The sequence below is a fragment of the Empidonax traillii genome, unplaced genomic scaffold (assembly GCF_003031625.1).
Source record: "Empidonax traillii isolate 1590-97213 ecotype Southwest subspecies unplaced genomic scaffold, ASM303162v1 scaffold695:size336133, whole genome shotgun sequence".
In the NCBI taxonomy this organism is placed as follows: Eukaryota; Metazoa; Chordata; class Aves; order Passeriformes; family Tyrannidae; genus Empidonax; species Empidonax traillii.
In genome coordinates this window covers 84447-112059 of record NW_020955888.1, presented here as the reverse complement: position 1 = coordinate 112059, position 27613 = coordinate 84447, and the positions used below count along the sequence as shown (strand labels likewise).

At 47.1% G+C, this 27613-nt stretch overlaps 2 protein-coding genes and 1 long non-coding RNA gene across 6 annotated transcripts; 2 read left to right on the top strand and 1 right to left on the bottom strand.

Moving 5' to 3' along the window:
* Positions 1 to 1146: 1146 nt before the first annotated feature.
* SPINK2 (serine peptidase inhibitor, Kazal type 2) lies at positions 1147 to 5627 on the top strand. Its single transcript, XM_027899934.1, has 4 exons — positions 1147 to 1202; positions 1533 to 1570; positions 2136 to 2245; positions 5461 to 5627. Exons 1-4 carry the CDS (start codon positions 1154 to 1156, stop codon positions 5534 to 5536), a joined length of 273 nt encoding a protein of 90 aa, XP_027755735.1. The 5' UTR covers positions 1147 to 1153; the 3' UTR covers positions 5537 to 5627.
* A 5892-nt stretch (positions 5628 to 11519) lies between these two features.
* Positions 11520 to 23199, bottom strand: LOC114065777. The gene is made up of 3 exons (XR_003573046.1): positions 22906 to 23199; positions 20128 to 20294; positions 11520 to 11559 (listed from the first exon to the last, which is right to left on the bottom strand). It is a non-coding gene; the product is annotated as an uncharacterized LOC114065777 (long non-coding RNA).
* On the top strand, positions 18889 to 26430 carry HOPX (HOP homeobox). 4 transcript variants are annotated; one of them, XM_027899925.1, is made up of 3 exons: positions 18889 to 19134; positions 23622 to 23797; positions 26179 to 26430. In XM_027899925.1, exons 2-3 carry the CDS (start codon positions 23654 to 23656, stop codon positions 26254 to 26256), a joined length of 222 nt encoding a protein of 73 aa, XP_027755726.1. In that variant the 5' UTR covers positions 18889 to 19134; positions 23622 to 23653; the 3' UTR covers positions 26257 to 26430. The 4 variants fall into 4 exon arrangements, with proteins under 4 accessions (XP_027755726.1, XP_027755725.1, XP_027755724.1 ...); XM_027899924.1 differs by lacking the exon at positions 18889 to 19134 and adding an exon at positions 21973 to 22103; XM_027899923.1 differs by lacking the exon at positions 18889 to 19134 and adding an exon at positions 23213 to 23331.
* Positions 26431 to 27613: the final 1183 nt, after the last annotated feature.

The following is a 27613-nucleotide window of genomic DNA, read 5'->3' as shown; positions in this document are numbered from 1 at the left end:
TGCTAGCGCAATGGTGTACCAAGACTTTCCAGCCCTCACCAACCTGTGCTCTCATGCCTTTGGAGGTAGGCAGGCTGGTTTTATTGCTGGGTCTGTATTATTTACTGTGTCCAGATCTGGGCCCCTCCAGGGCAGGAAGGATATTGAGGTGCTGGAGCAGGTCCAGAGAAGAGCAACGAGGCTGATGAAGTGACTTGAACACAAGTCCTATAAGGAGAGGCTGAGGGAGCTGGGGTTGTTTAGCTTGGAGAAGAGGATGCTCAGGGGAGACCTCATCACTCTCTACAGCTACCTGAAAGGAGGTTGTAGCCAGGAAGGGGTTGGTCTCTTCTCCCAGGCAGCTATCAGTAAGACAAGAGGGCACGGTCTTAAGCTCTGCCAGCACAGGTTTAGGTGAGATATTAGGAGGAAATTCTTTACAGAGAGGGTAATCAGGCATTGGAATGGGCTGGCCAGGGAAGTAGTGGATTTTCCATCCCTGGAGGTTTTAAAGATGAGACTGGATGTGGCACTTAGTGCCATAGTCTAGTAACCACGGCGGTAGTGGATCAAGGGTTGGACTTGATAATCTCAGAGGTCCTTTCCAACTCAGTTGATTCTATGATTCTAATAATTTTTCTCTTCCTCTTGGCAGGAAGGCACTCATAGTTCTGCCCAAGCCACTTCATGTACCTTCTTGAGGAGACAAAGGGCTACGACCTAAGTAGCCGTATGGCACTCCATGCGTACTTCCAACTTCTCCGAGTCACCCGGGACGCTCTGCACTAACGCGCAGCTCTAGCGAGCTGGAAGTCGAGCAGGGAAGCCTGGGGAATGCTGAAAATCACAGTCCGGGCTACCACCACTAACTGCGCTGCCCACCCCGCGCAGCCCTGACGGTAATAAAGCCTTTCATCCCCGCGAGCACGTTCCTTGGGAAAGTTCCTGCAGTCCTCAGCCGCCGCGCCCCCCGCCGTAGCATCCCAGCCGTGTCCGTGTCCGTGTCCGTGTCCGTGTCCGTGTCCGTGTCCGTGTCCATGTCCGTGCCCCGCTCCCGACTCCTCCCCGCTCCCGTGCCGCCCGCTCCCGCCCGTGCAGGCCCCGCGGCAAGGCCGTTGCGCCCCGGGCCGGCCCCGCCGACCCCCCCCCCCCCCCCCCACCCTCAGTTCGCGACATGGCGCTGCCGCTGACGGTCCTGGTGCTGCTGCCCGTGCTCCTCGCCGGTACCGGGCGGTGGCGGTCGGGGGGAAGGGAGGGGCGAGCCGGTACCGCGGAGGTGGGACGCAGGACTGTACAGTGCCCGGCTAGGGTCGTCCCAGGGAAAGAGAAGCCTGAACTGGTACCGTGCCCTGGCCGGCATCTAAGCCGGGGGTGGGCGTCAGCAGGGTGGAGAACCGGCACCGGACGGTGCTGGACAGCGGCTGGTCGGGGATGGGAGCGGGACCGGACAGCGGCGGGTCGAGGGGTGCGGGGTCGGGCAGCGGCTGGTCCCGCGGAGGTCGGGGGGGATCCGTGCGGGGCCGGGCTCCGTTAACGCCAGTTTCTCCCCACAGGGCTCCTCTCGTGTCCCGGTGCCGCGGCCAGCTACCCGGTGAGTGCCGCCCGCACCGTCGTCCCCGGGAAGGACGGTCCTCACTGCCCCCAGCCCGCCCTCCCGGTGCCGGCTGCCCCTTTCCCAGAGCCCCGGGACTGGCGGTGGGGAATTTGTACCTGCCCTGGCTCCGGAGCCCCGGAGCTGAGCAGGGGTCTCTCCCCACAGCTAGAGGACCCGGGAGGTGCTGGCACCGCCTGCTCGGGCTGCAGCGCACCAGGCGGTGATTTCCCGTCCCTTACCAGCTCCATCTGCAGTTGCCCTTCATGGGGACGCGCTGTCCGTGTGTCCCGCTGCCGTTCGGAGGTCGGACGGGCTGGGCTGTGGGGCATGCATATGTCCTAACACCACAGCTCAAGCCGTGCCAGGTAGCAGGAGCCAAGCCTCAATTCCTAAAGTCCTATAGAAGTGTGAAAGATACCGTGACACTTTAAAACGCCGTGTCAGCTCCTGTAGGACACTTTTTTTTCCCTTGTGCATGAACATGCTAGTATTCTTCAGAAGCTGAGCAGAAACCTGTTTGAAATGGTGTATCTTAGACCTCTTTTGTACCTGTCTTCCCTAGCCGGACTGCTCCAAGTATCATTTGTCTGGATGCCCAAGGGACTTCCATCCAGTTTGTGGCACTGATGGAGAAACCTACGGAAACGAGTGTGTGCTCTGCCTTTCAAACAGGTAGTCACCTAATTGACATTTTATCCTTCCCTTCCCTATATTCAAACAGAATATTCACACTGACATTCCAGCTAACTGATAGATCCTTTACTGGTTTTGGGTCATTTGCACAGTTGCACTGCAGTTTCAGCAATGTCCTCTCAACTGCAAATCCCTTGCAAAATATTTTCTAATGATACCTGTAAATAGCTTTGAATGGATTCAGTTAGCTGGGAGTACTGAATATTCTCTTTTGTAATTCCTAAGGAGAAGCGTCTTAGAGGAGGTTGCCTGTTATGTTCCTACAGTGCCATATTGCCATTAAATATAATGCCATACTCTTCCACACTCTCCATCAGAAAACATGAAAGATCCCAACCAAAATGCAGCTTTTAAAACAGAAAGTTTACATTTAAGGTCCAGTCTCCAGTCTTTACTTTCATAGAGAAGAGTAAGAATGCCAAGTGTTAGGAGAAAATACTATTTTGCAACAATATCTTACAGGTTGCCTAAAAATCAAGAAAAAGATTGTGATAGAAGGTATTTTATTCTTTAATAATTTTTAAAAAGAAATTGAGACCATAGAAAATCAGTATGTAATGAGCATTGTTACCTCCCATTACTATTGACTGGAAACCTTTAAAGAGTATTCTTTCAGTACAAACTGAAAGGAAATGCTTGTGAATAGAATTTTAATGGGGAAAGGCAATCTATATTAATGAAATTACAGATTACAAAATTATTAACAGAATGATCTCAAGAAAGGGAAGGTTGAAATGTGTTTCTGGCTTTGAGGCAGAGGAAAAATTAATTGTGACCAGATAATTTACAAAATTCAAATGACCAAGGGAACATAAGCAAAACAGAAAAAAAAAAAAAAAAAAAAAAAAAAAAAAAAAAAAAAAAAAAAAAAAAAAAAAAAAAAAAAAAAAAAAAAAAAAAAAAAAAAAAAAAAAAAAAAAAAAAAAAAAAAAAAAAAAAAAAAAAAAAAAAAAAAAAAAAAAAAAAAAAAAAAAAAAAAAAAAAAAAAAGAAAACAAGGAATCACAGTTCACGCACAGTAAAATCTGTGAAAAGGGGAGAAAAGAGTTTTAGGCATATTACATATTGCAGCCTAGAATGATGTTGGAGTAAGTTATTAAGTGATTGGCTTTGTACGTAACCAGAGGTAAAAGAGAAAGTAAGCAAAGTTGATACAGATTTGTCAGAAATAATACGATCAAATCCATGAGATTTCACTTTTTGGCAAGATAACTGTCCAAACAATGTAGGAGGAAACAGAAGTGCTGCTGCATTGTATTAATAAAACATTTTACATATCTCCACTTGTCATTCACATAAACAGACAAATAGTTATTCAGCTGAAATTGTTAATGGATGAAGTCACAGAAGTTTGAAATGCTGTGGTTCAAAAGCAGCAATCAGCATTTTACAGTCAAACTGGAAAGAGCTATTAAGTGAGTTATCCTTTAGGTGTAGCATATAATTAAGTATTTTTGTAATTAAAACGGACATTGGAAACAAGACAATAAAAATTGCAAAATGGCATGGATACCATGATCTGAGCAGGACAGCATCAAAATTCCGGGGGATATGGAGAAATGAAGTGAAATCAGTACAATAAAAGACAAAGAGAAGTGCCAAGTATTGCCCACAGAGAGTGCAAATCCATATTGTGGAGGTATAGACAGAAGAACATCTAATGACCTAAACAGTATCTTTGATCCTTTCAGAGCAGAAGGATGGGCTTCAAGATTCAGCCTTACATTTCTAGGATGTTTCATTTTTTTAGGCACAATCCCTCAGTTCCAGATGGGTGCATGGCAGATCTCTGAATACAGCATTGCACACAGAACAAAGACTTTTCCAGCCAAATATGCTGTTTATTTCAGCTCTCTAAGTGATTTCTTAAGAAATTTGTGATAGGGCTCATGTCTTTTTAGTATAAGACGTATATGTTTTGTTTGACACATGGGATTTAATCCAAATACACACACAAGATAGAATTTTATCTTAGCATATTTTTTGCTGTCTTCTTACATGCTCAGAAACATACATTTTGGTCTGAAGTGACACAGCATGGTCAGATACTTTCCTGATATTTTTTTCTTTAGTAGGTTAGTAGCTGGCATATTTAAGGACCTTCTAGTTCAGTGTGGAGTTATTGTTCTAAAGTGCTTGACTTGGCATGAACACAACACAGATAAAACACTTTGCCTTACTGGAAGAATTTCAGCTTTGAAAAACAGTTCATAGTCATAAGCATTGGTCATTTCACTCCAAGCAGTCTAAGGTACAGTCTGTTACACTCCTTAGGAGGGGAGAACAAAGGGATCTTTCTGCCCTTCTTAACCAGCTGCACGACCAGTTGCTGAAATAATGTAATGTGGTGATAAAGAAACAGCTATATGGGCACATCCAGTACTAAATTACAAAACCTCACGTCTCAGTTAACTCAGAAGATTCAGAACAGACAACTTGCAGGTTAGTTCTAGCCCATACTTAAGCCCATTAAAGGACTTTTTAGAGGGAGTTGCACTTCTTTGATGGCTAAGACAGTACTGTCCATGGGCTCTTTCAGCCATGCAAGACTGTGTGGGCACTTGGAGAGCTCCATGTGCATTATGAGTACTGCAGAAGAGGTTGCTGTGACTGATCCATGATAATATGAAACACCTGGAACAAAGGTGAAATTTGTACATGGAACACTCCAAAATAAAAAATAAAATTAAAAAAAAAAAAGTTTCCAATCTAAGGGATACTTGGCTAAAAGTTCCTTACATTCAAATGAAGCCTCAGATGCTGAGATGCATCAGGATGCAAGCCCTTACTGAATTCCCATGTGAAAGGGGAAAATTTTATAAGCATTAGAACTGCTCCCACCTCAGAGACTGTGAGGTTTAAATTGCATTAGTGCTTTGTAATGGACATATTAGTCCTCATGGTGAGATTTGTTATGTGGTTTGTTAGCTCTAAGATTTGCAGATGGTTTTATCAAGTTTTTATAGGTAACAAAGCCAGATGTGAGGCTGCCTCTGGTAGGTTACTCGCTCTGTGTATGTGATTCATAAATCTTTGCATCATGGTTACTTTGTGGTAATCTTGCCACAAGTGATGCAATTAAATGCATCACTGCTTTTAACTGAACACATAGAAAGACATGGGTGAGTCCACTATATAAAATCTGTCTGTCAAGTATAGTGTTTCTCTTCTAAAATATTTTTCTTCTGCTTGCAGGGAAGAAAACAAGAATGTCGAAATTTTCCAAATGGGATCTTGCGACATGGCAGATGGCCGATTTTCAAGGAAATGAGAGAGATACAGATGGTCCAAATGGAAACAATTCTTTAAATGTACCTTCTATGTAGTCTGTCTTAATAAACAAGCTTGCACATTTAAAGTATTGTTACTGTATTAAACTAGTGTCTATAAACATAGCCATAGTACAGTTATAACTGGAACCCAAATTTATTTTCTTCTGAAAGATGGATCATAAGAAAGAGATTTCCCGACTCTATGCCAGTAGGTCAGTTGTTCGGAGGAAGAAGTGAACGGGTACCCAGCGACATTCCCACAGTGCCACGTGGGATCAGGGAGGCCCTAGCACCTCTGTCAAAGATGGTGCTCTTTGTTTCTTGGATGTTCTGAGCCCATAGGTGCCAACAACCCCTGAGGAGCCACTGGAGGGGGTTTCCTGTGGCAGCTACCAAACCGGTGATGGCGACCTGACATGTACCAAACCTCTGTCCCTGGCTCCCTACCTGCAGGTCCTCCAGGTGGAGGGCAGCAACCTGGGCACCCTCTGCTCCTGCTGCAAGTAAGGGCTCTTTTGGAATGCTGGAGGCATGGGCAGGGGACATGCACTACCATCCAGGTCCCCATCCCTCTGGGCTCTGCTCCATGAGGCAATAGTGTCACTGCCCCGGCTGGCATCCAAGAGCCACTTCCTGTAGCAAACATCAAAGCAAAATTGGAAAGCTCAAGACTCACGTAAAAGTGTGCACTCCAGAGTGAGTCTGGTGGAATGTCTCACTGGGAGGATGTGCATGTCCTGAGATTTGATCCTTTCCTTGTATTTATTATGGATATGAGCACATGGCCTTTCTTAGGCTTTTTCCTTTCTGTTTTCTGCATGTTGATTGAAATTAACTACATTTGGGTTGCCCTGTGCTGCTTGGTAGTGCACAGGTGGCTTCTACCTTTGATCCAAGCCAAGCAGCACCTGCTCTACTGCTGGCCCCAGACAATGGCTGTGTCAGGCTTTGCTGGGCAGCAGCAGCACAGGCAGCGATGTACAGCACACTTTGTGCCTGAGGAACGTTCTCAGGTCAGTGACTTCGGTTTTGAAAAACAACAATGCTTTTGTCTTACAGTTCCTTTAAAGGGTCAAAGCTACCCTTACCTTCCAGCACATGCTTGCTTTCATCTTCCTCAAGCGAGGGCTAATCGCTTGACAGAGGAATGTCGTGTGACACAACAGGAGGTCTGGAAGCAAAAAACCAGAAACATAACAATAATGTACACCAGTCGGGTGTTTATGAACCTTTATAGCTCAAAAAGATGGTGAATTTCAGTATGATGGGCTCATTTTTTTTGTTTGTTTTAAGTTAAAAACTGTAAATTACATTTAGGACAATGTTCATCTTATTCATATGAAGAGTAGGACTCACACTTCTAGACTAGGACTCTAAGCCTTCCTATGAAGCCTTAGTACAAGGCTTAACAGTATGAAGAGTACTCACTCATGGCTTAATCTGATTGCCTTCAGTAGTGCTGTTAGAGGTCCCTTTTATATACAGGTGAGGTAGGAAGTCATCTGGATAACAGAGCAGTAAAATTAAGTGGCAAAAAGGGAGAGACAACTTGTGGATCTTGAATCACTGACTACAGTGGGTTCAAACTGTTTAAACATGCATTTCCAGCTGTAGCAAAGAAGTACATTTCTCTTTAACAGAGAGACTGTTATACAGCACAGGATTTGAAAAAGTTCCAGCCTCTTTGAAATTATAATTGACTAGTACAGGACTACACACCAGCATTTGGTCACCACCACTCTTGATTTATCATATACACTAAAATTCCTATGTCAAAGTGCTGACTGGCATCTACTCGTGGCATTAAAATTTACTAGCTAAAATCAGTAGAATCATAGAATATCCTGAGTTGGAAGGGACCCACAAGGATCATCAAAGTCCAGCCATAAGCCCTGCACAGGACCATCCCCAAGAGTCACACCATGTGGCTGAGAGCATTGTCCAAATACTTCTTGAACTCTGTCAGTCTTGGTGCTGTGACCATTTCCCTGGGAAGCCTGTTCCAGTGCCCAACCACCCTCTGGGGGAAGAACCTTTTTCTAATATCCAACCTAAATCTCCCCTGACACAACTTCATAATAATAACATAATATTAACATAACATAATGATAACAGCTTCATAACATAATTCAGCAACATGGAAGGATGTTACTGAAACCTTTAGACATCAACAACCTTATGGCAAGCTTTCTTGCAAGCTTATCACACATGCATGGAGCTAATAAGGATTTATACTAGCTGAATGGCATGACTGTGAAACAAGAAAGGATCTCTTTCCTGTTTGAGCTCAGGTTGTTGGATAATATTTTGATTGATTAGGATTTTATTATATTTTTTAGCTTGACAGGATCAGCACAGTCCTGATCTGACTGAGAGGAGAATGTGCAGTCACCCCTACAGGTCAAAAGAAGGTCAGAAGATGTCTTACTGGCTTTTGCTAATAAAATGTACAGGTGAATGTTTTTTTCCCTGGTTGAACTACAAGAAGAGTTTTTTTTAATTGATTAAACTCCCAACTCTCCCTTCTGTGGAATTTTTTTTTTACATTTGGCCAGGAAACACATGTTAAAAAAAAGTTCCTGGACTTCGCATACTGTTGCCCAGCAGATACCATGTGTGTCTTTTCTGGGGCAGCTGGGCTTCAGCTCCCAGCTTAGCTGTGAGTAATTTGGAAGTGCTCAGCCCCTTTGTTTCAGGCATTCTATGAAGGATATGCAGGCTTTCTCCATCAGAGGTGATATCTAGTTTCAACAAGGAAAAAAGTATCTCTCCTTTATTGCAGGCAGAGTCTTTCAAGACAGGGAATCCTGAAGTTGTCTTGTGTATCACAGAGACGTGTCAAACCCACCGTGCTTCCACTGAAACGTTTAAGGCTCAAAAGATATTGTTAGCTACTGAAAACCCTTGTGAATTGAAGAACACGTCATCCAATGGTGCTACCACCAACTAGCAGTCACCCAGGAGACACTTCTCTCTTCCTCTGGATACCAGTGCAGCGTCAGCCAGTGCTCACCCAGCGCTGCTCCATTTGTCCTAGGTGACACAGGAACATGACCAAAAGCAGAAGGGAGAGCCGTGACCCGAATCCTGTGGGAGACAGTCCGAAGAGCTTGAATTTGCGGATTTCCACCTTGCTCCCTAGGTGGCAGCATTTGTTTTCTTTTAAATCTCATTTTGTGTTCTCAGTAGGGGGTGTAGGAAAAGCGTTTTATAAATCAGTTTGGTTTGTGCGCATAAACGTTCTGTTAGGAGCTGTTTCTTTTTATCTGTATTATTAATGTCACTAATACACAATCAATCTCATTTACTTGGCAGAGTTAACTTGCTTTTTCCTGATCATTGAATCCAAATATGTTTACTGAAGGAGACTCTATAGTACTCAATTTTGTAACAACTTTATTCTGTGGGCAGATGACTCACAGATGAACTTGTGGCATTCACTGCCATGTGTGGAATTGCATTGTGTTCTGTCTTAGCTTTATGATTTCTGAGCTGGTCATGTAGCTGCTGATTCATTTTCTAAAACCTGAAACATTTATAGAAGCAGCATGGGTTTCTGGACAGGGCATTCTTAGCTAGATAGCCTCAAAAAATAACTTTCCTCTGTGACTGTGTCTCATCTTTTACACTGAGGAAAAATTAACCCTTTTAAGAGTTTTTTTGTCAACTGGTGAGAAATTATGTAAGAATCTGGTACATGTGTTTTATTTTACCTTTTCAGCAGTTCTGAATACTTCTTCCTGACATGAGGTGCAAAAGTGTTTAGAGTTGACCTAAAACTATTCCTACATAAGCTAATCTGTTTTGTCTTTCCCAGTTACTGAGGCAAAGAGGCTAAAAAACCTATTGTGAAGCGTTCTGGAGCAGAGAATAGGGTTGAGAAGTTTAACCTGTCTGGCAATATCCAGTGTCACTGTGCATTCTGTGGGATATTACAGCAAGCCCCAAACTGCTGCCCTGGCAGGGCCTGGGTTTCCTGAAAGTCCTTTTTCGTATCTGTCAGTCCTCTTCAAATATTTTGGATATCCAGCAAGCTGCAGATGTCTGTAAATGGACACCTGAAGTGAGCCCTCTTTATTCATCTCCATTTGAAGAGCATCTGTCAAAGAGAGGAGTGGGTTCTCTAGGAAGCTTTGGGGTTGCTTTACAATAGCTATCTGCATGCACACTTTTACCTCCTGGTAAGCACTGGGAAACTGCAAATAGCTTGTTTCTCTCTGTGAATTACTAAAAAAATTAACTTTGCATTTACATAAGATTCATAGCTTTTTAGGGGAATTTTTTTTTATGGTTTAGGTGGTATTCTGTAAATTTATGGATGTGCTTGCCCCATGCTGTTTCTACTTTCCCTGAGCTTATGCTAGGAGACATAAATACAGCTAGAATGCATAAAGTGTAGCGGAATAGTTGTGAATAAGAAGTCATATCAGTGATTAGGTTCATCTACTAAAACTCAGAGAATCATTTAGGTTGGAAAAGACCTTTAAGATCATCAACCATAAACCTAACACTGCCAAGTTAGGAACATTAAGCCATGTTCCTAAATTCAAATTCTGACAATCGAGCAAAATACAGGTTGTGTCCTTGGTGCTGTCTCCAACTATCAACTTGCCCCTGAACTGAGGGTGCACTTGATCCCCTTGTCCAGGTCATTGATAAAGATATTAAACAGGACTGGCTCCAACACTTGAGCCTTGGGAAACTCCACTAGTGACCGACCACCAACTGGATGTAGCACCATTCACCACCACTCACTGGGCCCTGCCCTCCAGCCAGTTTTTATCATGTCAAACAGTGCTCCCATACATGCCCTAAGCAGCTAAATTTTCCAGTAGAATGTAGGGATTTGCAACCATAATCAAAGTTTAAAACTTGACTGTATATATGGTTGTCAGTTGGGAGCTAGATATTATTCATGGCAAATAGGAGAAGGTAGTAAGCAAGTCATCTGCACGGATCAGCCAAGGTAAAGGTTTCCTAAACTCTGGGCATATGTGTCTGTAAACTCCTAGGAGCATCTGTTGCTATGTGATTGAGTCCAAAGAGAGGAAAAACCTGAATATCTGGGGGGCTTCCTCCACTCCGACACAGAAGAATAAGGATACCCTTTAAAAAAGTAATCAGAAGAGACAAAGGAAATTTTTAACTCTGAAATGAATGAAGAGGGAAAGCAGCATTTATTGTCCCCTGATAAACACCGCCTTTAGGCTCTGCCATGCACCAGTAAGCAAAAAACCCACACATAAGTAATAATGTGCTAGAATGGGGATTTCGTATGCATGCAAAATTTTATTAATTACTAGTAAAAATGTTTTTCCCGTGAGGAATAATAGACCAGGGACCCATGGAGGTTCTAGATCCAACACTCTTCGAGATGTTCAACAATTCTGCTGCTCACAGTCCTAAGCAACCGGATCTAGAAGGCCCTGCTTGGAGCAGGAGGTTGGACTAGAGACCTTGAGAGGTCATTTCCACTTCACTAGTTTGTAATAGCAAGAGGCTAGTGTATTTGCAACCAGTATCTGCACTGCCCAAAGCTGGGTGTTATCAGAACCACCAGAACCACTATCACAGTTCTGACTGTTTATGAGAAAGCACCTAAGTTATCCAGAGTGCTGTGTGTACATAAACGGCAGAAAAATGCCTCTGAACCTTCTGCTTAGTTTCCCATCTCTTGCATTTAAGTTTCTTGGGTGCAAACTTCACAAAATATGTGCTTAGGGTCAACAGTCAGCCATTAGGGACAAGTAAGATTACTTTATTCAGAACAGATAGTGCACTCTCAGAGACTCAAGAATGCCCCCAGGTCTTCAGAAATGGCAGGACTGAACCTCATCTGACACAAACCAGCACACTGTGAGCAGTTCCTAGCTCACATCAGGTCTCTCCAGGCAGAGTACATAGCCACTTGTGTGATCCTACCCCCAGGTCACCAAGATTTCCAGAGCAACAGCAGGCTAATACAGACAGATCACGAATCTTTGGGTTTCCCTTTGTGTCCTGGAAGGTCCTGCAGTCATCCCTGAAAAAAGGGATGTATTTATCAGCTACACATATCAGAACTGCGTGTCAGGATATCCTGGAGTTCATTTTGTTCTTAGTAACTGGCACAGTGGCGTGTTTTGGATTCAGTATGAGAATAATGTTGACAACAAACCGACAGATGTTTTAGTTGATGCTCAGTAGTGCTTCCCCTAAGCCAAGGACTTCTCAGTTTCCCATGCTCTGCCAGCAAGCAGGTGCACAGGGAGCTGGGAGGGAGTGTGGTCAGGACAGCTGACCTGAACCGGCCGAAGGGCTATTCCATACCATAGAGTATCCTGCCTAGTACATAAATGGAGCACTTGCCAGAAAGGATGGTGGGGGTGTTACCAGGGAACGGGATGGGCATCAACATGTGGTGAGCAATTGTACTATGCATCACTTGTCTTTCTTGTTTGGGTTTCTTTCGTTACAACTATTATTACTACTATTGATTTATTAGTTGCATTGTTATATTTTATTATAATTATTATGTTTTACTTTGTTTAAATTATTAAACTGTTCCTGTCTAAACCCAGGATTTTCTAACTTTTTTAGAATTCTCCTCCCCATCCTAGCAGGAGAGGAACTGAGCAAGTAGCTTCATGGTACATAGTTGCAGGCTGGGGTTAAGCCATGACACAGAAAAAGATCAGCAGTTCTCAGATGGACAAGTTCCCTTGGGAGGACCCTGGTGATCACAGGAAATAATGATGTGGCACAACTCTTCCTCAGGCATGTGGGTTTGCTCTCTAGCTGTGCAAAGAATTTCTGAGTCCCAAGAGGATTGGGAAGCATGTTGCTGTGAATACCAGGATAAATGCGGCCAAGCTCCAGAGTTCACTTTTGAGCTCTACACCAGCGTGAAATATACACAGGATCCATCTGGACAAAATGTTCAGCACACAGCTGGATAAACTCTTCTTGTGGTGGGTGAACAACTGGCTCACGGGTCAAACACAGAGGGTAATAGTGAATGGGGGAACATTACACTGGTGACCTGTCACTAGTGAGGTTCCACATGGCTCCATCTCTGGCCCTGTGCTCTTCAACATCTTCATAAATTACTTGGACACAGGACTGGAAAGGATACTAAGCAAGTTTGCAGATGACACAAAACTGGGAGGAGCTGTTGACTCCCTCAAAGGCAGGGTGGCCCTGCAGAGAAACCTCAACAAATTAAAGAGGTGGGCAATTACCTCTTTGAAGTTCAACAAGGGGAAGTGCTGGATTCTACATCTGGGATGGGGCAATCCTGGATGTACATCCAGACTGGGGAATGAGATGCTGGAAAGAAGTGCCACAGAAAGGGGCCTGGGGGTCCTGATAGACGACAAGTTGAATATAAGTCAGCAGTGTCCTGGCAGCCAGGAGGGCCAACCATGTCCTGGGGGGCATCAGGCAAAGTGTCACAAGCTGGTTAAAGGAGGTGATTGTCCTGCTCTGCTCTGCCCTGGTGAGGCCTCACCTTGAATATTGGGTATGGTTTTGGGCACCACAATATAAGAAAGATATTAAGCTCTTAGAGAGCGTTCAAAGGAGGGCAACAGATGGTGAAGAGCCTTGAGGGGAAACTGTATGAGGAGCAGCTGAGGGCTCTTGGTCTGTTCAGCCTGGAGAAGACTGACAGGAGACTTCATTTCAGTCTAAACCTTCCTAGTGAGGGGAAGACTGGGGGCAAACACTGTTCTTTTCTCTGTGGTGACAAGTGGCAGAACTCAAAGGAATGGCCTGAAGTTGTGTCAGGGGAGGTTTAGGTTGGATATTAGAAAAGGTTCTTCACCCAGAGGGTGATTGGGTACTGGAACAGGGAAGCAGTCACAACACCAAGCCTGACAGAGTTCAAGAAGCTTAAGAAACAGGAGACACAGCCCTACATAAAGCCCTCTCTGGAGAAGATCATATTAGCTAGGACTAGGCCCGAGATGAGAAAGTTTTTGAAGAAAGGAGAAAAACCCACCCAGAGAAGCCAGACACACTGGTTGTGTGTAGTACCAGCCAGTCATGAGACAGGTACATAGACACTTGGAGTAACATAAAGGCAATCTCCCACCAGTGCCAGAAGGCAGCCTCAGCTTAGCAGCCTCCAGAACCTGATCTCACTGCTGATTGGAACTGGCACCTCCAGCCTCTGGTGTCCCCCAAACCACTTCCCTCCAGCAGGACAAGGAGCAAAAACACATACTGCAAAAAGAATTCCTTAAGTAGAAGGAATTCCTTAAGAAGAAGTTCTGCAACAAGAACTTCCTTAAGCAGCGGCACAGGCACAGCTTTGTTAGCTCAGGTTTGTTAGGATGTTTGTGCTTGTTTGAGCCTGCTGGGCTCTCCCATGGGTTGAGCACTCTCCAGCTGCTGGCCTGTGCAGCACTGCACTGCACTCTGCTCCCTGGAAAGCATCCCCAGCCACCAGCCTGTGGTGTATCCTGAGAGATGGCAAGGAGCATTCTCCTCCCTCCCGGAGCTTCCCTGCTAGACACACTAGACACATACCGACCCTCTGAAAGCGGAGTGCCCCAGCCCCCAAAGTTGGAGCATGGTGGAAGTCCCAGGAGCAGGGCATGTTCCACTGTGGGTGACCCATTCCCTGGTGTGGTGAGGCTGTCAGAGCAATGAAGAAGCCAGCTGTAAGTGCCTCTGTTGTGTTCACCCACCATCCCCATGGCCAACTGTGTAGAGAAGACTGTTGGCAGCTGGCACCCAGGTAGCTGTGACACCTTTGTCAGTGCCGGCTTCCCAGGAACCCTCTTTAGCAACCAGGCTCTTAAAGTGGAAAACATTTTTAAAGTTTATTGCATAGGGCCCCTGAAGCCACTCCCTGACACCCAACAGAGCAGCTGGAGAAGAAGGCCTCTCTCCATTACATCCCATTCCCTGTTCACTGTCACTCTGCAAGTCATCCTGGTCACCTGCCCGTGCTATGGGGTACCACAGGTGCCACAGGGGGTGTGGTGTGTATCACATGGAGATGACCCATCCTGCTCATTACCTGTGGCAATGCCCCAGCAGCTGGTGGCACCAGGGTCACCTCTCAGTAGGCATCCACCAAGGCCCTCTCCCACCCACTCAAACTGGTCTGACAGAAAGCACAGGGCTGGCTGCATGGCACTGCTGCTGCAAGGTGGGTGCAAGGGCCAAGCACCCCCTGCAGCCAGAGACTCCCTGGCTACCCCTCATAGCACCCATGGGCTGCCTGGCACGGGGCAGCAGAGGGGAAAACGTGGTCCTTGTCCCTCATGGTGAAGGCTGAGAAAAGTGTCTGGGCTCCATGACAGCCAGGGATTGTCAGCATCTGTGCTCACCCCAATAAGAGCCTTGAAGCAGGGCTTCGGGATAGCATGCCTGCTTGCAACTGAGAGGGCTGTGTTGGTGGCAGGCAAGTGTTTGGGGAGAGCTCATCCCTGCTTTGGGGAAGGATAAAGTTCCTCCCTTGACCTTGAAGTATTTGACTGCTGAAGTATTTGAGTCAGGACTTCCAAAACCAGGCAGCTTCAGCCTAGAGATTCAGAATAGAACAGATTTCAGAATACTGGGCATTGGTCAACACATGATGAGCAGTAGTATTGTGCATCACTTGTCTTTCTTATTATTATTATAAATATAACTCTTTATTTATTAGTTGCAGTTGTATTTTATTATCATTATTACATTCAACTTTGTTTCAACTGTTAAACTGTTTTTATCTCAACCTATGAGTTGCCTCCCTGACTTGCTCCCTTGAAAGCACATGGCCATCCAAGTCTGTGGAAGGGCACTCGCTCCCTTTCGCATACCTCTGGCACTTCCAGGGTAGAAAGCAGTTCTGCATGTCTACTCTGTCCTCCTCCCTGCCTCTCCCCAGTGCCAGAGCCCAATGTTTCCCTGGGCTGGGCATGTCAGGCAGCTCACACGTGGGATGCCCTGCCAGCTGTCTCTGCATGCTGGGGCATGCTCTGCCCACAGGCAATGGCAGTGCTGTTGAAAATCCTCCTGGCAAGGAACTGCATGTATCGGCTCCTGGTTTAGTCACTTCAAAACAATCTGGTTAGTAAGAGGGAGAGTAGGGAGGAAGACTGTACCCCAGGCAGAGATTGCACATGGAAATACCAATGAGATGACACTGTTCTCTGAGAAGTATTGGAACAACTGGAAGAATAATAAAACATTGCAGTTTCCATCCACAGGACTGTATCCCACATACAAAGTAAAGGCAGGGATCTTACTGGAAGTCACATCTGATTAGTATCTGTCTGGCCTGGATCCGTTCTAATGCGGAGGAGAGACAGGCTGAACCTGTCCACTAAAAAAACAAAGGAAAATGCATGAAAGAGGATGCAGGAGAGGCAGTTGTTGAGCCCAGGTGGGCAGCAGGTAGCCCTGCCCCAACAGCAAGGGGCCACCTATACCCACCTCCCCTTCCTCCTGTCCGAGGCATAGTCTGAGTGAGCACTGTGTGCTGCTGGCTCTTTGGCTGCAGCTAGTGTTGCTGTTCTCCTAGGGAAAAACTGATCAAAAATCAATGATTCAGTCAGGTTCTTGTGTTTTGTGATATCAAAGGCAATTGTTAGCTGCACCCTGAAGAGCAACCGATTCCTTACACTGTTCTGGGGCAAGTGGAGTATGCAGGTAGAAGTCTCATCTGATTTACTGCAAGAGTTGTCCTGTAAGCTTCCTGGTTAGGAAACTCTTCTCTGACTGAACGGAAGCCAAAATATTCAGTAAAGCCTTGTTTCCAGCCACATTTTTTGGATTAGTAGCCAGAAAACCCCAGCATACCAGGAAAAAAAAAAACCACTGAAAAACAAAACAGAAGATGGCTTTTGAAGTTCTACTTTGCATTAGTGTGTTCAGAGGGAGAAAGGAAGGTTTTGCTCTCTGACAGTTGGGTATGGGTGGAGTCTCTGGAAAGCACATATTTTTTAATTCACACAGTTGGAAAAAGAAAAAAAATCTCTGCTTAATACCCAGACAAGAGATGCTGGTACTAAGCCTCATTTTCAGGAAAGAAAACATGGCAAAATTCAAGAGAGAGACAGAGGCATGAAAAGGAGCCAATATGAACAAGTCAGAAAAGCTAAATTATATCCCATTCTATCCTGATGGCTTGACAAGTTGCTTTCCCCCTCCACTCTTCATCTTTTTTTCCATTCTGTCTCCATGCAGCGTTAGGGGGACAACATTTGGATAGTCATGAGCTATGTGTCCAATGCTCCCCGCAAAGTGACTGCAGCCAACATGTTGCCATGGAGCAACATGGATGATATTCAAGCCTCTGCAAGAGGGGTCCAGAGGAACAGGGTGCTGAATGCAGGCTGCAGCTGTCAACTCCTCCCTGCAATGCCATAGTATCTTGCAAGACTGTCAAATGCACATCACAACAACTGTACTTCTTCCCCTGTCGGGAAAAAAATCTCTGTGATGGGCCTGGGTGCACCCTGCATTTTGTTTCTATTTAATCTAGTTCTGCTGACAAAGGGACATCCTCTGGGGACAGGATGTCTTCATACTAGGTAAGGCATAAACTCCAGCAGTACTTTGACCCCCTTCCAGGAGGAGAAATAGGGCCTAAAAGATTTCAGAAAAGATCAGAAAAGCATTGCATGTGCCAGCCACATGTGGGTAGATTCATGACGTGACTTTCGTGCTGTCACCACTTCAGGACTCCTAGAACCTCTGAAACCATTTCAGAGGTGTGTCTCAGCCTGAAACACGTCACTGCCAGTGCTCCCAGCACAAGTCTGGGCTGGGTTCACAGGCTAAGGGAAAAGGGTTTTTCCACATTAAAGACTTTTTTTCTGTTGACAGTAATAAACAAGGGAAGAGAGGAGCCCATCCTGTTCCTGCAGGCCAGGTTACTCACATTTTGCAATGCTTGGGGCACATGCATGGAAAAAAAAACCCCAGCATATAAACATAGGAAAATGTTTCTGGGAAGAGTATCTTCCCATCTGTCCTGTCTCCAAGGTTAGCCAAGAGCAGATGCCAGAGCAGAGCATGGGCATGGGGCAGGTAAGTTGCGATACCCACCAGAGCTCCCCGCAAGCACGTGACAGTATGCAGTTTGGGAACTCTGCCTGGATTTTCCCACACTGGGTTTGAAATCCAAGGCTGAGTTCTGCTGCAGGGGTCTGCTCCAGCCTCCCTGAATGCACCCTGATGGCTGCTGGAGCCATCCCGTTGGACACATCTTCTAACCTGTCTGTCCGCACACATTGCTACCCATGCTCCTGTTGCTTAACACCTGCGATAAACAGGACATAATCCCTTGGCCAGGTGCCTGCCCAAGGCATGCAGGATCAAGTCTTCTCCAAAAAACCTCTGTCAGCCACTGAACAGGACCACTTGGTTTATCAGGCAGTGAAGCTATCCCTGTAGCAAAAGCACTCTTTTTTCATAAATGTCATCCTGCCATGAAAATTGGCACAGGTCTGCCTGCCCTTCAGCACAGATCTCTTTGCAATTCCCTTGCCTTGGCCCATGGTTCCCCCAACAATAAAAACCTCTTTGGGATGGTTTTGGCTCATTGCTAAACATATGGCAGATTTCTTGTGTTTGTCCAGCCACTTCTCTCCAGGGGCAGGGCTCCTTGGCCCCGGCTCCAGCCAGCTCACAGCTTTTTGCATTCTGTGCCAGTTTGCATTTTGCTCTGGCAGATAATCTCAGCCACTGCAAACCATACTCAATTTTTCAGGAGCCCTTTCTCCAGCCTCTCTGATTTTTCCAGCATCCCCTTCCAGCTGTCTATAAGCTGAGGGAAAATCAGCCCCTCCCCATCGCACCCCACCCCACAAGCTGACTCTTTAAGATGCTATCTATTGCTTCCAGACCACCTCAGTGGGAACTGCAGGCTCCTGGGCACTTTAACCAAGGAGAGGATAGGTCTTTGGCAGAAGAGGATGCTCTACCCTCCTCCCCATCCCCAGCCAGGCTCCTGTTCCGTGCCTCTTGAGGGCACTTGGGCTGCAGCAGCAGGTCAGATCCAAGACCAGTCCTGCCCCTATACCCAGCCGGATCACATGGCTGACCAAAGCGACAGCAGAGTCAGGAATGTTAAACCTGGACACATCATTTGCAACAGACTGAAGTGAGATGAGAAGCCAGCCCTTCAAAGGAGTGAGTGCCGGCGTACTCCATCAGCAACGCCAGGAGCGGGGCCCCCCGCGGCAGGGGAGCGGGATCCAGCCTGGCCAAGCAGGACAGGGAGTGCAGATGAACGAACAGCTCAGCGCGGTTTCCGCCGCACCCCGCCTTCAACCCTTCCTGTACCCCTGCAGGAAACAGCCCCAGCAGCCCTCGCCCGGGGCCCTCAGGACGGTGTCCATCAGCCCAGAGAGTGGCGGGACGAGCCCCGACGGCTCCCAGTGCCACCCGTCCGAGAGCCCCGCAGCGCGTACAACCATGCGTTGAGCCCTGCCAAGGAGAGTGGATGCCAAACCTGAATTACCAGCCCAGAGAGTGGCTGTGGATCCCGGGAGCTCCTGTGATTTGCGGCAGGTTTTTCAGGTCCCCGCCTGTCACACACACACGCAGATACTTAAGCAGTCACCCAAGGACCTGCGGGGTTCTTCTTTTACACCCTTCTGGCCCCTGCCAGCTCCAGGTAAGCATATGTTTTGAGCTGGGGGTGCTGGAGTGGATTTGCTGTTGGGGATGGGGAGGTGGGGGATGGAGGGAGGAGCTGACCTGTGAGTGCTGCTGAGGTTGGAGCTGCACCCAGCCGGGCTGGGTGAGAAAGCTTCATGCCCGGGGTAGGGCAAGGGGCGCACAGGCAGACAGAGACCCCAAGTGGGAGCTACCACGGGGACCTGCCTCTGCTGCAGCAGCTGCTGTGCTCGTGTTTGCTTTGTTCCCGTCCGATATTATCTTCTAAAAGGCTCAACCGGTAGTTTACCGGATGCATGACAGGTGGTTTTTCCTTATTTATGGCAGGGTCCGGTTTATTTTTAAAGCCTCTGTCCCACCTTATCCTGTGCACCATGCTGGCTGATGTTATCCACAGCCACACCACAGCAGGAGGCCAAGCAAAACTCAGGACAAGACATGGCTCTGCAGCAGAGCAGGGCAGAATAAGAGGGCTCGTTTGCATTGAGAACTGCTATTTTGATCCCTGCAGTGGCAGGAAATAGCTGCAAGCTAAAACCAGATGCAGATGCCTCCAGTTGCATCCCAGCCCTGACAGTGGGGTCAAGAAGCCCTACAGGGCCTAGGGGGACCCCATAAGCTTGGCAGGAGCTACTGCTCAGAGAGATTTTCAGGGGCTTTGGGTGCAGTAAATCGTTAGAAAGTTACACAGCCAGCCAGCTATTGTGACTACTGTTCAAAAAAGCAAAGCTGAGCAAACAGAGATCATGTCTTTTCTGGAAAAGCAGCACATTTCTGCCAGGATAGTAAATGCTGACTGCACTAGCAGTGCTGGGCAAGCATGCTGGGAGACAGAGGGATGTCCTCTCCATTTCAGGCCAGAGCTAGCAGTCCTGCTAGTAACTCGGGGTGTCCCTGAGGAGCTGGATGCAACCACAGGACACGGGCAGTACAATATATCTATATCCAGTAAGACTTTCTCTTGCTGCAACTTGTGTCCATTGGCCATTACCTTTTGTCTGCTCACTCCAAAATGGCTCTGGAGGTCCACTTCAATGCCCTATCAGCCACACTAAGAGCACCAGGTGCTGTCATGTACACAGCAAGGCTGGGTGGAGCCACCCACAGCACAGGCAACCACTGAACCTCTTGCAAGCTTCTGCTCTAACACTGCTCCACCTAAAACCAAGATAGTCAGAGCCAAGTGTGAATTTCCCAGGGGTTTTTAGTTTGACACTTAGGACAGAGCAGGTGTCACCAAAGCTGTGGTGGTTTCACTGTGACAGTGCATCTGGCATTGTCATTTCTGCCTGTGTGAGTAAACCCCTGACACACAGCTCTCAGGGGACTGCTCACAGAGCTGAATGACAACTGCAGCCCCACAGCCTTTCTGAAAGCCAGATAGATGGTTAACATCCTTTGCACTGAAAAAAATTTTTTTTCCAATGTCCTCAAAACGTCAGGCAGAAAAAAGCAGTGAGCAGCAGTGATTTTCAGCAGCTGAGCCAAACAGCTATGAGTCTCTATCTTTCTGCCAGGCTTAAAGAAGTGTAAGCAAGACATTTGTACCTTTCCTGTACAGGGGAGGGGGGCTAGGCAGCCTGAAGGCCAGGCTGCAGGTCTAGGCCTAACTGAGCCTCCATTTAAATAGAAGGCAAGTGAAAAGTGGTCCAGGTTGGGCCAATCAGGGCATTTAGGCACTCCTGGTGCCTTCAAGTCCAGTTGTATATCCCCAGTTTTTAGCACCCAAAAGGTGCTAAATGCTGGATGCTGCATGTTGCATAGGGACCACGATGTGGGGAGACCTGCAGTCCTCCGGGAGCCCCAGGGTTTTAGTCTTTTCCTGAAAGCCATCTCACAACCTTGAGAGGTAGGAATTGTTGTCCCTCCAGAGCAGGGTTAGAGGGGAGACAAGGAAAAGCCATTGGACATAACACTGTGCATGTTGGAGCACCCTGGGCTGCCAGCAGGTAGAAGATACTGTGTCCTACGGCGAAATGCCTCAGGAACCTGGAGATAAACAGAAACAGCTGTGCAGGTGAAACATGAAAGTTGAAGCACATGCTCCCTATGCAAATCAATGCACTCACATTAATGTATATTAATGCAGCAGGCTGCAAACAATGATTTATGAACCACCAAGACATGTTGCTGCTGGTGGCCCAAGCTAGATGTGTGATCCAGAGGTAATGAGGAGCCCTGTGGTGGCTGGGCTTTCTAGGAGAAGGGCAGATGGCTCAGTGGAGTGCTGATCAAGGAGGAGAGGCAGGACTTGTGGCTTGAGCTTGGCCTCATCTGCACTTCGACCTCATGGAGAGCATGGCAGCCATGGTGTTGGAGAGCAACACCTCAAGTCCAGGGGACCTCCTTCTACCCCTGCATCTTTTCCAGAGGACCCCAAATGTCCAAAGTAGGTGAGCAGCATTCAGCAGACCTCCACTACCTCAAATGCTTGAGGAACTGAATTTTGGCTGCTCCCTTCCTGTATGGATGCCTCTGAACTGAGCTGGCCCCAAGAAAGCCCAGGCAGCTGCAACTCTCTGTAGACAAGGCCAGCTCAGCTTGCAGCACCTGGGGTTAAAGCTGGTCTTTCCCCAGTCCATCCAGGGCTAGTGGATGATACTGTCTACCAGCACTCCATCACATTCAGAGGTGCTGCAACCTTTCGCAACCACTATGTTACAATCAGTGTTTGCCAAGTGTGACTCAAGCAGAGTGGGCTGTTTCACAACCAGCCCTGGTCTATTTATAAGCCCCTACTCAAATACCAAAGGATTCTTTTGTTAGTCAAAGTGCCTTCTGCACACTAGGTTCAGGAGGGCCTTTGCTTTATGAGGTAAAGCTCAAAGAAGAGGGTCTCTCCGGACTCTCATGAACAGCAGAGCAGGCTCTTTGAAAGCTGCAAAACAGTTTTGAAGCTGAGCTACATCCTAGAAGTTCTGTCAGCAAGTGAAAGCCCTGGGGCATTCAGTATCCCAGGGTACCCAGGTGAGTTATCAGTCAGCCAAGAAAGTGCTTGGGTTTAAAGCTATTCGGTAGGGGTGCAGCGTGATGGAGGTGCCTGGGTTATATCCCAGAATCAAAGGAAAGGAGAGACTGGACTGCAGTGTGGAGGGAGGGCAAGTCTGCAGTGGATGGCCCAGGGGAGTCCCAAGGTGGGCCAAGGGCTTCTGGCAGTACTGAAGAGCCAGCAATACCAACCAGTCCACCTGATAGAGATGGGCCAGGCAACTTGGACAGCAGGAGAGCAGATCAAGAAAGGCCACATTTTTGCATCCAGCTCCTCCCCCACCAACACCCCACAGCCTGGTTTCGAAAACACCAAAATGATTCAGCATCAAGGGACTTCTGCATGCTTTGTGGGGGCAACGCCTGGTGTCTTAGTTAACTGAATTGGCAAGCTCGACCCCCTGCCACACCGGAGCAAACCTGAAGCCCAGCAGAAGAGAGGTGTGGGACTTACCCAAGGTGCACTTACTTGTTTTGCTTGTGATTTTGGGCTAAGCCTTCCAGAGATTTATGCAAAGCACAAGTGGGACAAACATTACTCTGGAGGACAATATGGGCTTCTTGTTTCTGCCATTGCTGGGAACACCTAGCACTGACCACAGCCAAAGCCAGTGAGTGCTTGGGCAACAGATATGCATGGGGTGCAGTCCTCTGAGGACTGACTCTTCACTTATACACCAAAAACCAAACAAATAGTTCAGTGATGCTCAGGAGTAGTAGGACTAACTGTTTATGCCCATGCATGATAACATTAAATATTAGTAAAAAATAAGCAGCTCACCCACTCATCACCAGCTTTGTGTCTTGTCTGGCCATACTGCCAGAAGAGAACCAGAACACTGATCAGGAGGGGAAATAGGGTGATTGCTGGATCAAAGACCATGCTCCTAAAAGATTCTGCATTCTCTGGTTTGTGATTCCCTTGCACAAACTTGCCTGATCACTGGAAAGTAGGGGGGGAAAAAAACCAACCCCCTAGGCTGGATGCCAGATATTGTCCCTTCACCCAGAGGATAAATAATGTTTTTTAACTAATGTCTTTAAATTACCCCCCTGAACATTCCCATTGCTGTGACATCACTCCCAAGTGCCGCCCAGGCCTAAATACGGCTGTAAACATGAATCGTCCCCATGGGAGACACGCTGGCTATAAATACAGCACCAGGAGAGTGCTGAGCAGCCTGCAGTTTCCTGCCAGCTAAGAATGGTGAGACAGTTCAGCTGGGCACTGTTGGCGTGCGGTCACCGTAGTAAGGAAACCGAGGCAGGAGTTGCTGGGAGGCTGGGGAGTTGGCACTCCCAGCTGAGCTCCGTGGCATGTCTTTGGGAAGGCAGTTGTGGCATGTCTTTGGGAAGGGAGTTGTGCCCTGCCGCAGCCAGAGGCCATTGCTGAAGGGGGGAGCTGGTGGGGACAGGCATGGTAAAACTGGGACTCAGCAAAGTGTGGCCCCACTGACCACTTCCAGCTTAAGCAATGACACTGGCCCCTCTCTGCAGTGCCTGGCCCCATAGACCTGCCCCAGGAGGAGATGGCCACGGAAAAGCCAGTGACTCTCACTGAGGAGCAACTGGAGATCCTGGAGTACAACTTCTGCAAGGTGAACAAGCATCCTGACCCCACCACGCTGTGTCTCATCGCAGCTGAGACTGGGCTCTCTGAGGAGCAGACCCTGGTGAGTGTATGGCCCCCATCCCTCCCTTGGCTCTAGCCCTGCTCCCCCTGCATGCCTCTCCGCCCCATACACGCTCCCCACATCTCCTGCCTGTCCTGGTCTCTCTATCATACATCTGCACCTGTCTGTCCCCTCACAGGCTTCTTCCTGCAGCAGCCACTGCACCTCTCATGCTCCTCCCACACGCTCTACACTCCTCTGTGTCCCATGTGCTCCCTGCTTGCATTCCCTGCACCACTGTGCACCCTGCATGTTGCTCACTGTACCCCATGCTGCACCCACAATTTCCTCTGCACCTCTGTAACCCCCACCACACCTCTAGTCCCAACTGCGCCCGCAGAGCTCTAACTGCAACACAGCACATCCCTGTAACCCACATGCTCCCTCCACCCCTTACGTTCCTGCCCCTGATTATACAACCCATGCATACTGTTCTTCCAACCCATTTCTGGTAGTTTGGGTGCTCAAACCACTGCTGACTTTATGGTCTGAAGAAACTATAGTCATTTTAAAACAGATACTGGATAGATGCAATGCCTGCAGGATGTGCTGTGGGACATGCTCAGGCTGAGCACACTCCATCTCACTGCAATTAGATACCTCAGCGTCCCCAAGCCCAGATGCCAGGCAAGTCTGTGAGCCTTTCCAGGAGACACAGAGGCCTCCAAATAACCCTTCACAGGGACAGGTTGCCACTGTCTGGGAATTCCACCAAGCTCTGTGCTCCATCTGCCTACCTGCAGATTACCACAAGCTTCAGAAACAAACAGCTCCTTCCCAATTCCTTCAGGTTGTGGTGCAGCTCATTTTGATAAAGGTGTTTTATAAGCTACTAGGCTCATAGCAGCATTGATGGGTATAGAAAAGAAATCCAACACAGTGGAAAGTTAGCAGCAGTTTGCAGAGAGCTGCCAAGCCTGGCTTTCCCTCAGCAAAGCCAAAGGGATATAAGAGCCAAGCAAGCAATGTCAGCATTTAGCCTGTCCCAGGGAAGGATGCTGGTACAGCATCCATTGCACTGATAGTCCTTGGCTGGAGCGGAAAAGGGGACACTTCCTCTACTGTGCTTTGGTGATAGGTATCACTGTTTATCTGAGGCAGCAAGGAGGCTGCCCTAAGTACCCCTAAAATATCTTTTTCTACTTAGAAATGGCACTGTTCCATTTTTTTTTTTTCCTAAAGCAAGTCGTAAAACCAGGCCATATATGCCCAGGACACCTCTGTAGGTATCTTAAAATCTTCCCTGATAGCCCTCTTTTTCCACAAATCCAGGGTGCTCCTAGAAATCTGGAGATGAAGGTCACATTAGGGACAAGATCAAGATTGGGACGGTGAGCTGCAAAGTGCCTGCATTGCGCATAACACAGAGAATCACTGCTCCTGACATCTGGAGTGCTTTATCAGCTAGAAATAGCAGCCATTTTAATAAAAAATTCAGTAAAAATGAGATGCAAAGAGGTACTGAGTCAACCGGAGATGATGGTTTAGGACAGAAAGTGAAATTTTTGGGAGGAAGCTTGGCTGTCGATCATCTGACTGGATGTGGTCCAACGCAATATGAGTGCAAGAGACACTTGTACAGAGCACTGTGGTTGTATCACTATGGGCCATAATAGCTTCAAAAATAGTCATGAACAAATATAGCAACAAGATGAGCTGCAACAAAAGGAATCACAGGCACATTGCCAAACAAAAGGCTGAGCTGTGTTTCCGGCACATGAGTTATATCTCTTTTCTTACTTTTCTTCTTAGGTAGTGTGGCTTTAGCCAGATGCATTTTCTCTAATATTTTAAATTGTGGCTGTGTTGAAATGGCATCAGCAGCTCTTGAAGTTGACTTACAGATGCAAAGTTACTAAAGAAGAGCATAGACGTGCATATTGCTTAAAGACTAAGATAATTTTTAAACAATTTTTAAAATCTATTCTTAAATTTGTTGAGCCACTGTGCTGTCCCTCTCACCCTTTCTGAAGGAGTTCAGCTTTTGATTCCTGTCAGTTTTGGACCTATGAGTGATTGTTTCACTGCTCCAATCATTTAAACAGACATCATCCAGCTCCTCAGCCAGTCTCTTACTCTGTTTGCAAGAAAACCTTGGACTCACCGCAGTAAAATAAGAAGTCATCCATGCTGTCAAAGTCTGAAGTGAGCAAGAGAAATTAGTTTGAAAGAGGTGCACATATAGTTTAACAAGACCATTTGGTCAGGAGTGACTGTCTGTGCTGCCTGGGAACAGTACAGTGCCCTGCTACAAGAAGCAGTAGCATGAGTTTCCTTTGCCCGGTCCCAGCGTGCTGATCACATCTGCACCTTAACAAAAGTTATCTGGAGGGTTTGCTCAGCCCAGTGCACTCAACCCCTGCTCTGTTCTTTTTCTCCAGAAATGGTTCAAGCAGCGCCTGGCGGAGTGGAGGAAGTCTGAAGGGCTGCCCTCAGAAAGTGGATCTGTCAGGGACTAGAGGATGCTGCTCTGATCCCCATGCCTCCTATAAATGATGGTGAAGCTCTTCAGAGTGGGTTTTGCTGGGGTTCTTCTGTTGCAATAGGTTTTGCGATACAAAGTAATACTCTGCTATTTAACATAAGTTTTATTTAACATGTACATAACCAAAAATAGAACATTATATATATATGTGTGTGTGTGTGTGTGTATACAGCTTTTGATGGCTGGTAACCTGCCTACTGATTCCAACCCATTAACAGCAGCTCCACAGGACAAGGCAGTCTCATGCTCTTGTCCCAGGCTTGCAGAAAAGCTACCATGAAACATGTTCAAATATAGAAGGAAGAAATAAAGATTCCTTTTCCTTATAATCCCCAGAGCAAAGTATGTGTACTAGCTTTAAGGCAGAGATAATCCAGAAAGCAGGGCACCTGGAAAACCAGATGTGTTGTTCAGGTGACCTTGTTTAGCTCAAGATGCTGGAGTCAGCTCTGGATATTGGCAAAGCGAGTGCCTACACCATAATCAGACCAAGCCAAGCTCCACTTGAATGCCTTTTCTTAACTTTCTGTTAAAGGTCAACAAAGAGAAAGAATGGGTTGGTTTGGGTTTTTTGTCCCAATGCAGTAATAAAGAACCCAATGTTTTTTGATGAGAGGAGCTGTGTTATGTCCCCACTTGTGTTCCCTGCCCTAATGGCAGAAGGCAAACTCCTTCCACTGGCAGGGCACCATTTCTCCAAGATGGCCTCAGTGGCCACTGTGGGTTTTCCCTCTTTCCACACAGACAGCCCGCAGACATAGGCAACCTCATCTTCTAGGACACCTATGGGTCCCTGCACAGCAGCTCATACACCCCCACACACCTAAGCCCCGAGGTGGCAGAGTCTTGTGGTGCTGGGATTCCCCCACAGGGTGAGGGGTGTAGGGGGCAGACTCCAGCCTCCTCTTGGCCGTTCTCAGGCCTGACGAATACAGTTGTGCTCGGGCTCTTGCACAAAACCCAAGCTCTCATCCATCCTGGTACAGGACAATGCATGGTCTAAAAATAACCAGCATCATTTCCCAGTGACCTTACCTTGTTCAAAAGGGTTCAGAAGTTCTCTGCTTAGTGGATTACTGAATTGATTAATGGATCCTCTGATTAATCTCCTTCTGGTTTGTGGTCACCTGCCTCTACTTCTTTGGGAGGAGAATCAGCTTAACACAGGGAAGATTAAAATACATTGACTCTGCAACTGCCACAGGCTTTCATTTGTGGCTTTTATCCCTTACTGGTGAGCATCTCTCTTGCCTCAGTATCTCCTGCCCATCGCCAGCAGTTGGGCTGCCAGTGCAAAGCACAGTAAACTTGTAGGAAACAGATAAAAGCAT